This window comes from Denticeps clupeoides, chromosome 20 (assembly GCF_900700375.1).
Source record: "Denticeps clupeoides chromosome 20, fDenClu1.1, whole genome shotgun sequence".
Taxonomy (NCBI): Eukaryota; Metazoa; Chordata; class Actinopteri; order Clupeiformes; family Denticipitidae; genus Denticeps; species Denticeps clupeoides.
This window is the reverse complement of record NC_041726.1, coordinates 1,015,589-1,026,967: the sequence shown is the minus strand read 5'-3', so window position 1 is coordinate 1,026,967 and position 11,379 is coordinate 1,015,589. Positions and strand designations below refer to the sequence as shown.

General features: G+C 45.3%; 1 protein-coding gene across 1 annotated transcript in view; it reads right to left on the bottom strand.

Moving 5' to 3' along the window:
* kpna6 (karyopherin alpha 6 (importin alpha 7)) overlaps positions 1-2,835 on the bottom strand; it is a 14,432-nt gene extending 11,597 nt beyond the window's left edge. Inside the window, exon 1 of the mRNA XM_028964772.1 lies at positions 2,633-2,835. Within this exon, the coding sequence (XP_028820605.1) occupies positions 2,633-2,636 (4 nt within the window). The 5' untranslated portion in view covers positions 2,637-2,835. The remainder of the gene's footprint in view (positions 1-2,632) is intronic.
* Positions 2,836-11,379: the final 8,544 nt, after the last annotated feature.

Below are 11,379 nucleotides of genomic sequence, written 5' to 3'. Positions count from 1 at the left end.
CGAGCCTCAGCACTCGTGCCGGCGTGATGCCTCCGCGGCCACGGGCGACGTACGCTCACACCAGCAGGATCAGTAGCGACCCTCACGCGGCTCACGTTCCTGACTGGCAGAACGCCGCACGTTCCCGCCATTCCGTACCAGCGAGCCGCATTCCTGACGGCCAGGGCTTCGGCGAGCCGGCTGACTGTGTTCTACAGCCTCCCTTCAGTAATAAACAGTAATACATTATCTTCTGTACAGTTATTCTTTATATAATTAAATACGGAAGTAGACCATACATACAAAACAATATTTCTCAGTATTTCGCTCTTAGACGGAGTTTATCAGAGGTAATATGATTAAAACGAGGTTGAAGGAATCATGGATTCTACTGATGTGAAATATAAATCTACACACACGCGTATGTATATACTGGGGGTGTATATTGGCAAGGATCTCATGATATGAGGATTTCACATTTCATTCATGCATGCATCAGGATACGCGTCACCATACGATTAAATCACAAATTATTTTGATACTGTACAGAAAACGTAAAACCGGCTGAAATACAAGAGGCTGTGGTCGGTATTGTCCTGCTTTGCAATTTCACTCTGCCTTTAATGCCAGGCAGTAATTCAAAGTCCCCAGCTGTACAGCGCCATCTACAGGAGTGGAGGTTGTAGTCGCACGCCGATCTCTGCTCACTAGAGACCGCGCCACCCAGTGGACAATTTAAATACAAAAATAACGATATTCATTTACATTTACACTTACAGCATTTACCAGACGCCCTTATCCAGAGCGACTTACAATCAGTATTTACAGGGACAGTCCCCCCCTGGAGCAACTTAGGGTTAAGTGTCTTGCTCAGGGACACGATGGTAGTAAGTGGGGTTTGAACCTGGTCTTCTGGTTCATAGGCGAGCATCTTAACCACTAGACTACTACCACCATTCGATATATCCCTGTATCAAAATTGTCCCGATATCATGCGCTGTCGATATTTTCTACCTTCTAACAGGAGCCTGTATGATTTCATGGAAACATTAGGACGTCTGATCCTGAGATACTTCTCTTAGTCGCCCCCCCCCCAATCACATGGCATCTCACAAATAGCAGAGCAGTCTTTCGCCATCCCCACCCCCTCCCCGCAGAGGGGCTATTTTAAATGAACGCCTACTTGTCGGCAAAAATAAGGAGGAATGCCAGGGCGATGGAAGCAACCCCCAAATAATGCAGCCTACATCACGGCCTGAATATTACAGACGAGGCTGGTGATGTTACTTAAGTTACATTTACAGCCTTTACCAGAGCGACTCAGTAGTTACAGGGACAGTCCCCCCCCTGGAGACACTCAGGGTTAAGTGTCTTGCTCAGAGACACGATGGTAGTAAGTGGGGTTTGAACCTGGGTCTTCTGGCTCGTAGGCGGGTGTGTTACCCGCTAGGCCGCTACCTCCCGTGTTGAGTGTTACCAGAAGACTGCGTACCGATTGTATATTTGACTATAAAAACACAACACACGGGTTATAATTATCCACATTGTGACATGTGCCAATATTTAACTGTAACTGAAATACAAGATTTAAGTGGGATAAAAAAAATTAAGTAAGAGTGCAGGTTCGCAAGTTCTCAAACCTTTTCACAAAGGCGACCAAGTACATGGCTCTGCTCACACACCGCCATTAAAACACAGTTGCACAAGTCTTTTCAACACGTTTAGACAAATTTTAATGCTGCAAACCACTGGCAATTGGTAGGATGTAAACATTATAATAGCTAGGCCACATTTAAACACAGAAATGTGGTGAATATCAACCAGAATCCCAGTAAAAGTAAAGAGCTTTTTACATTTACAGCATTTATCAGAATCCTGGCGTAAACACACCTGCTGTCGGCCCGGGTGACCTCTGACCTACACATCCACCATAACCAAAGCCCCTCAACAGCAAACCAGAAGTCAGTTGCATTCAACATGCAATACAACGATTAGAGGGTTTCTAAATATGCACATATATACAGTATATATACAGTACATATATACATACATATATAGTTCTAACGCAGGACCAGCAGGTGTCCAGTCTGCACACACACAGCAACTCAAGGGACCAGAACACGCAATGACTCCACAAGTATGAATTGCTGAGCTCGGCGTTATTACTGTTGGAATCGTGTAGTTTATTAAACACCAGATACGGGTTTAATAAAAGGTACAGGCCCGGTACGGGACCGGATAACGGGGCCGTACCGGAACATACAAACACACCGGTAAAGTCCAGGAATCGCTTCTAATTTCGGATAAATCTATATGTAGGGTCGGTGTGGAATCTGTCGCATTTCGTTTAATCCGGCTGAGGGGAGGAGGGTACGAGTCGAAACGTCTCCTAACTCAGCGTAGCTCCGCAACACACGGCGTGGCATCAGCGAGAATTGAAAAATATAAATATATATAATAATAATAATAAATCCGTTCTGTAGCTGGTAATTTCCGAACTGCACATTTAGCACCAACAGGCGGAGCTGAGTGGAGGGAGCTAATGCTAATCGGCAGGCTAGCGCCCGGAGCGGGGGGCCAGAGTACCGAGTCCCGCGGCGCCGCGACGAGACGAGACGCCGCTCCCCGAGGCGCCGAGCCCTTGTGCCCTTACCCATGTTATTCCGTGCGTTCGGACGCGCCTCCGGTGGCTGGCGACGAGTTAATTTCTAGCTCTCCTTGGCCTCGACAATCCGCTTCGCTCACAAACAATATGTCTGAGGGCTACGGCGGCCTCAGCGAGACAAACGGCGCGGCGACGGCGTTTCGTTATTTCTAACGGGAGCGTAGCGTCTACTTGTTAATATTTGTGCCCGGTCATCCCGCGAAAAAAATACTATCAGATTTGATAGACACGTCGATAAACTTTTTATTTTAATGAGAAAGTTGCCATGCCGCGGATTCTGCACATATGCGCTTTATGAACACGGAAATGTTGTAACCCATATGTACTATTTCTTTTAGATCGCTGTGCAGTTATGTTGGTTGATTTTTTTTTTTAATGTACGCTGAATTTTAAACCATTTACGCAGGTAATCTGGCATCGTTCATTCTTCCCACGGCGCACCCGGTTGATTGTTTGGGTTTGCGTGCTTTTCTCGACTGACCTGGCAACACCGAGCAGTTACTTGTTGCTTCTGTTCTCGGTCGCCGCGTGAATTACTGCATTACTGATATAGACCTCAAGGGGGCAGTATTGTCAAAGCGATGCAATTCACAAGCGAAAGGTGTCCAGAACCATAAATTATTAAATATTATCTACGGCTATTAAAATCTAGCCACAGATAGGTGTGATATAAAATCACAACGTGATTCATTAAAAAAGGTCCCTTCCGTATATTTTGGTTTGTCTATACAACGTACAGTAGAGGCCAAAAGTTTGGACACCTTCTCATTCAACGTGTTTTCTTTATTTTCATGACCATTTACGTTGGTAGATTCTCACTGAAGGCACCATCTGGATTGGGTTCAGGTCCGGTGACTGTGGAGGCCAGGTCTCCACTTTTTGTTAAGTACAGAACTCCACATGTGTTCATTCATAGTTTTGATGCCTTCAGTGAGAATTTACCAACGTAAATGGTCATGAAGATAAAGAAAATACGTTGAATGAGAAGGTGTCCAGACTTTTGGACTGTACTGTATGTAACATTGCAAATCAGTAGCTTATTAAGCAGCTTCCAGGAATATGGATTTATTGATTCATGAAGTTAAGTTATTGTCATTGTGAAACACTGCAGCACAGCACACAGTGACACGTGTCCTCTGTATTTTAGTGACAGTGGGCAGCCACGACAGGCGCCCGGGGAGCAGTGTGTGGGGACAGTTCCTTCATCAAGGGGACCTTGGCGGTTCGGGATTCGAACCCACGACCTTCCGATTACTTACCTGCTAGGCCACCTCTGGCCCAGTTTCAGGACTTACTATAGTGCTCCTCTAGTAAAGACCAAGCCGGATACCTCGGAAGGGCGGTTTGCCCCCAGACGGGGGAGTGTGTTAATGTGGAAAGTAATATGACTTTATTATTAAAATATAAAATAAAAAAAACCCTCTTATTCCCCGCCTCTCACTCCCTCGCCATCTCTTTATCTCCCTTCGCTCGTGTAGAGGCAGCAAGGTGGCTGGAGAGATAGCCGGGTGGGGGAATTAAAAAAAAAAAAAAGGCTTTAGTCGTCTCCGGTATCAAAAAACTGAATCCGTCCCCTTTTATGTGGCGGCGGAAATTCTCAACCGCAGACCTGCCGCGTCGATATCTGCGCAGTCAGTTTTGAGCGACAGCGTTTGATATTCTCTTGTTACGAACTTCAAACGCCGGCTGGAGTTTTGGGGTCCTCACAACGTGCCAGCTTCTGGTGGATGTGAGAAGCAACTCCAGGAATGTTCTCGGCGTCCTTTAATTACGCTGCACGCTGATAGGAACAGGCCCGCAGGGCCCCGCCGAGGAACTAGTGCGGTGGTGACCTTGACATGCATGTTACTCAATAAAAGCGGATGAAGAAGTAGGCCCGCATCGGAAAGCACTTATCCATGTTAATAGATGAACCCTCCGGATCAATACGCCACAATTATGGTACAGTGACGGTAATTGAGGAACACACTGAAACGTTGTCACTCTGCTCCCCAGCAAGTAGCCTGGTGGGTAACACACTCGTCTATGAACCAGAAGACCCAGGTTCAAATCCCACCTACTACCATCGTGTCCCTGAGCAAGACACTTAACCCTGAGTGTCTCCAGGGGGGGACTGTGCCTGTAACTACTGACTGTAAGATGCTCTGGATACGGCGTCTGGTAAATTCTGTAAATGTAAGATTCAGCATCACTGCACACATTATGGCTTCGTATTGGTGGTAATAGCCTTGTGGGTAAGACACTCGCCTGTGAACCAGAAGACCCGGGTTCAAATCCCACTTACTACCATTGTGTCCCTGAGCAAGACACTTAACCTTAAGTTGCTCCAGGGGGACTGTCCCTGTAACTACTGATTGTAAGTCGCTCTGGATAAGGGCGTCTGATAAATGCTGTAAATGTAATGTAATGTAAATGTATTCTTTTCCCTTCGCGACAGCACCATCACTTCATAATTTGATCAGATATGAAGAAATACACCTCGACATCCGTCTCAGTCTCAGCATCCGGTCGGACAGGCTATAAATATTCCATAATGTAGGTATATATTGGTGTATGCTTTGGTCTGTACTTTTGCTCCACCTTGGGCTCAGCGGTGGCCTAGCAGTTAAGGAAGCGGCCCCCTAACCGAAGGTTGCCGGTTCGAATCCCGACCCGCTGAGGTGCCACCGTCCCCACACGCTGCTCCCCGGGCGCCTGTCATGGCTGCCCACTGCTCACTCAGGGTGGTGGTTAAATACAGAGGACACATTTCACCGTGTGCTGTGTATCACAATCACTTCACTTTCACTTTAGTTCTGTACTGTGGGGGGTAACATACTTCAAATATGCCAGAAGGTAATCTTATATGTAATAAATCTATAAAGTATTGCACAATGAAGCAAGCTTGATCATCGAGGGCCTCATATGAAAAGGTTTAAAAATGAGGAGTCAAATGTTCATGTTTATTATGAACAAGTTGAAAATGAATTAATTCACAGATTCTGCTTGCTCTATGGACAAACCCTGGACAGTAAATGCCCATAAGTCCCACAGAGTGACGTGAATAAAGGAATGGAAGTGATTTTTTGTCATAGGTGAAACTCAGCGCTCGGCACTGTGTGCTCGGCATTTAAACCATCACCAATTATGAGCAGTGAGCAGCCATGAAAGGTGCACGGGGAGCAGTGTGTGGTGGAGTTATGACCTTTCCCATCACAAGCCTGCCTCCTTAACCACTAGTCCCCCACTGCCCCATGTCTCTGAAAAGGGATAAATAACCGTGTTTATTAAGCTGAAATAAATAATAAAATATAACATAAATGCATGCAAAAAAGTCATCAATAGTTAGGTTCAAATGCTTTGTTTTGAAGTAAATAGACTCATAGTTTAGGATGTGTGTGACACGTCTAGTGGCCAAAGGCGGTATTACATTTAAAAAAAAATTCGGTCAGATGTGGAGGTCTAAAAAGAAACCTGAATAGAATCTATGGCTTGGTCCTAAAATATATTATTCAAATAATCTCTTAAGAGAGTCAAATGTTTCTAGACGTTATCTAGCACATAGTGGGTCAATTTTTATCCTGGAGGGCTGCATACTTCATTTGATCATCATAACAGTAAATGACATCTCACGTTCATCTTCCAGTAAAGGAGAGATGTAAATATGGGATGTGAATTGGCCACTCCAATAACTAGATAATTTATTACAGTTACTGGGTGACGCAACCTGTTACTTTCAAGCGATATTTATGGTCATGAAGCCGTTTAAACATCCGGGCAGACGGCGACTATGAACGATTGCAATCCAGTGTAAAACGCAAGCGTCATCTAGCTCTCCAGATGAAGGCTTTACGAGACACATGCATACATCAAAAAGAAACTTTCTGACAGTCAGACACACTCTGTCCTGGAAAATTGGAAGAATTAGGTTCCATGTGACTTATTCAGCAATTTGTTATATAAAAAAAAATGACTGAATTTTTGCTCCTTTACAACAATAATGCTTGAGATTAGAAATTAGTAATATGTACCAGTTCTTGAATTACTGTCCCCAACTCTGACAAAGACCTCATAACGAGTGTAGGGCCATAGGTGCTAATGCCCTCAAAGACAATCTCATTATCAGAGCTGACTGTGCGGGGCAGGGCCAGTGCTCTGCCCATAAATCCATATGGTTATCCCACTGCGGCGGCCGCCAGAGACAGCGAGCAGCAAGGCCACCGACCCGCGCTCCTCCCCGCCTGGAAATATGATCAGGCCTGGCTCGGGCTCTGGCAGCGAGGAGCCCGTGTCCGTAAAGGGATGTTTCCCACGCCCCTGCACTGTTCTCCTCCTGCTCGGGAGATTCACTTCTAATACAATATACACGGATGGGTTTAAAATATGATGAAATGTGTGTCGTTTGTGCTCATTATTTGTGCAGAATACAGAATTGCTTTTGTCTTTAAATAATTTTCAGCAACAGAGCCAGAAATAGCTCATTTACTTTATCGATTTCCTGTATAAAGCGTGTATACAGGGGATCATGACCTTCTAGTGTATAGAAATTAGTTAAAAAAAAAAACTCCACCATGTCCTCTGTGTCCAAATTTAAGACATATATGACAGTCAATATCAGGTATGCCTAGTCTTCTGGTTGTCCCACATGACGCAAGTGTTGAGGCTCCAGCAAGAGAAATCAGGTTTTCTTATGATAGGGCTGAATGCGTTAACAGTAGCGTAGAAAAACTATTAAATTAACTTTGCAGACATAAATTCGCATGACAAAAATTCAAAAGTGCCAAAACCTGTTCCGCAACCAGCCAGCAGGGGTGCTAGATCAGGTCTGCCTTCACTCTTTAGACACAATGCAGCATCTACACCTTTTTTCTGTCAGTGCATAACATCTTTTTATAACGATATACTGGCCTTCAATGTGTCCATGCTTGTTAACTGTCTGCTATAATGGAAATTAATGAACAATAATGGAATGGAAATTAATGAACAATTTGGGATTAATTAACAATCTGGGACTCTGCAACATATTGTCTACAGATTCCGGCAATAACAATTAAACCAACATGCAATAATTCAGAACAATGATAACTGTCATGGCACTTGATCACAGTCTTGCAAATTGTTAATGCATGTAATTTCATAGTAGGATTTGTTATGGGCCGTTATGTCCCGTGTTTCTGTCACGGTTCCTCCCGGAAGCAGACGTAGAGGGGGCCGGTGGCCATCTTGGAGCCTCGCCCGCGCATCACTGCGGCCTTTTCCGCTGGATCGCATACTGCTTCACGCCGACACGTCTTCGGTTGACCTCTCTGTTGGATTTGCCCTCGCCCGTCATGGTTTGAACCCGGGTCTTCTGGCTCATAGGCGCGTGTGTTACCCGCTAGGCTGCTACCGCCCTAAAAAATGGCAGTAGATTTCTCAGTTTTACCACACTGAGTGCGCCACCTGCTGTTTGCAGCGTGTAAATAAACCGCTCCAGTATTTTGATAAGATAAGATAGGATAAGATACATTTACAGCATTTACCAGACGCCCTTATCCAGAGCGACTTACAATCAGTAGTTACAGGGACAGTCCCCCCCTGGAGACACTCAGGGTTAAGTGTCTTGCTCAGGGACACAATGGTAGTAAGTGGGATTTGAACCCGGGTCTCCTGGTTCATAGGCGAGTGTGTTACCCACTAGGCTACTAGCACCCATAGATAAGATCAGATAAGATAAACCTTTATTAGTCCCACAAGTGGGAAATTGCACTTGTCACGGCAGAAAGTGGACAGAAGCAGAAGGTAAAAGCATCACAAAAAATAAGATAAATGTGTATCTGTATATATGTACAAATTTTACAATTTAAACAGTTAACAATTTAACAATGTGCCATTGTGGGTAAGTACTGTGTGGTCGTCTGGGTTAACCACCTCAGAGAAGCGTAGAAAGTGGTGGAGTAGCAATTATTAATATAAAATTATAAGAACCGAATAAGTCACGACATATAGATGGTTTTTGATGGATGGTCTGATATTTCGGTTAAAATAATAAAATGGTGCATTAGAACCTCCTGCAGGTCGATTCCATCCGCAGACTTGCAGCCGCGTGACACTGTGCAATTTGCGAACCGTAAAGCGTCGAGGTTTTTTTTTTGCACTTTCGAGTCGCCGTGCTATAAATCAAACAGATACGCCGCGAGTCGGCATCAACACAGGATCTCGCAGGGTCCCGTCCGCAGCGCATCAGCAAGATTACTGCGCCTGCAAACCATCGGTCACAGCTGGAAAAAGTCCACGCAACTCTCATCTGTACGAGCGACAGCATTGTGTGTGTGTGTGTGTGTGTGTGTGTGTTCTTTCGTGCTGAGTCAGTCTGTTTTTGAACGTTTTCCACGCCGCAGTCCTTCTTCGCCTGATAACCGGACACGAATTTATGTTGCGGCGTCCGGGCCCTTGTGCACGGCCGTTTGTCATCTCGGCCCTCGCGGCGCCGGGCCCGGCGTGAGATCCACACACCCGCACGCGGCCCACAAAAGGTCGCGCCTCGGGCTCCGCTCAGCGGGGCAGCGAGAGGCGGAGGACCAGCATCCTTCGCCAGGCCTGATGCGGCCGCCTGATCGGCAAGGTCAACACGCCCACCTGCTCTACGAACGCTGTCGTTTTCGAGATTAATGTGAGATTAATGTATATTTTTCAAATTGAATTCGGAGTCAATAAATTATTTACTTATCAGTCAATAAATTAGAAGCGGTCATGAATTCACATTTTTTTTTTATCTTTTTAAGTTTACAGGAAACATATTAGATGATCAGAGCCACCAAATTTTAGAGAACAAGTAAAAGTGTCACAATGATGTGATGACATGAAAACTGAAAACAGGACATTTCTCTGAAATACAAGGGATCAGATGAGCAACATTAGGAAATTTAGAACACAAGGTCTGGTAACTACCACGAACAGACCAAGATATGGCGCCACCCAGTGGGCCAGAGGAGCCAGGATTGACTTAACCTTCCAATTTCATCCGGCTTCGACTGTCGAACTCTTCTCAGGTTTAATCATTTTTATTATTATTATAATATTTAATAGTGGAAATAATCACAAGTTCGTCAACTGAGATATAAGTGGATGTATGATTATAACATGTGGTCGGTATGAGTGTAGAAGACACACGTGTGTGGAGATTATCTGAAACATCTGTCATTAGCTTCATTTCTCCCTGTCTCATCCAGGTCACCACTCGCACCCACCATGCTTTCTCCAACCTTATTCATACAACCCCATGGAAACTTGGCTGTTTCCACGTGAAATGGGAGAAAGATGAAGCACTTCTGTCCTGTCTTCATCCTCGGCTTCTTTTGCAAGTCATTATCTCTCCTCTCCTGGAATGGGGGGCGTTATCTCGCCTCATATTGATCTTTGCTCCTTGGTGCATGTTCACGGCTGAAATGATGAAAATGCAATAACCCTTTTCATCTGAATAATTAAGCATTTGCACTTTGTGAATGGGGCCGGAGGGGTGCCGACGCCCGGTTGGCTGGACAGAAGGGCTTGGAATGTCGGAGAGAGGAACCGAAGAGCCGTCCATGCCGTAGTGAGGGCCAGTGAACATCGAGGGAGCAACCGAAGCCCGACGAGGGTGATCCAGGCAGGTCTGTAGCCCAACGCCGCGCTGGGAACCTTTATGTCAACAGTTTAATGTTCGTCTTGTCTGGTTGGAATGCCGCATATCTAAAAATGTCCTTCTTCCTCAGGGATGAGTGAGGTCTGCGTTCCTTCAGGCCACTTAGACTGGATACAGCTGACAGTATGTGTCAGTTACCCAAGAGTCCTGTGGCTCAGAAACAGGAATAAAAAAAGCGTGCACACACACACACACACACACACACACACACACACACACACTGGAATGGTGTATTTGCCTCTGGCTTCGTCCCGTTGGCCTGTGTGTGTGTGTGTGTGTGTCTCTGTGCGTTGGATCCACACAGTCTAGTGGAAGAAGAGGGAGAGACAGCAGGTGTTCTTCCTCATGCACCGGTGGCCACCAGAGACACGGAGAGACAGATAGCGGGAGAGAAAACGAGGGAGAGGGAGAGAGGACGAGTACCCCACGGCTGTGAGAGCCTCCAGAGCACAGAGTACCTGTTTAAACACGTTATATTAACCTAAGCATGGATTTGACTTGAAGGCCATTGTTAATTATGCCTATTTCACCACTCGTCGTGTATTCCACCAACTACCATGGCGCAGACTGGAATGCTGGAGCCCATTTCGAGTGGGGTGGGGGTGCTGAATGTCACCCAACCAAACACCCACTGCCACCGCCTGAAGCTGACAGCTGACAGTCTCGACAGATTTAACATTTGTATTAACGCACAAGGACAGCGGCCTTAGTTTATCCTTTTATACTTATTTATACTTATACAAAATTCACTGTAAAAGTGAATGCTCAGTGGCACGTCACTGTAACGTCTGCAGAACACAACTAACAACTCAACAAGGAAGGAAGGTGAGCGCTTTCATTATTTTGAGGTCACATTGGTCCATTGTCCTTCTTCTAAACCATGCAAGAAGCAACATCACATTTATTTCCTCCTCATATTTCATACAAACTCCTTGTCATATGAACTACAGTAATACCATGAGTAAAGTAACATTGGAACTTTTGGTACTAGGTGAAGCAATATTACTACTTACTTGCTTGCTAATAATTAACTTTATTGCTTACTTTTCAACGTTGATGAAATAATAATAAAGTGAAGTGATTGTGAGACACT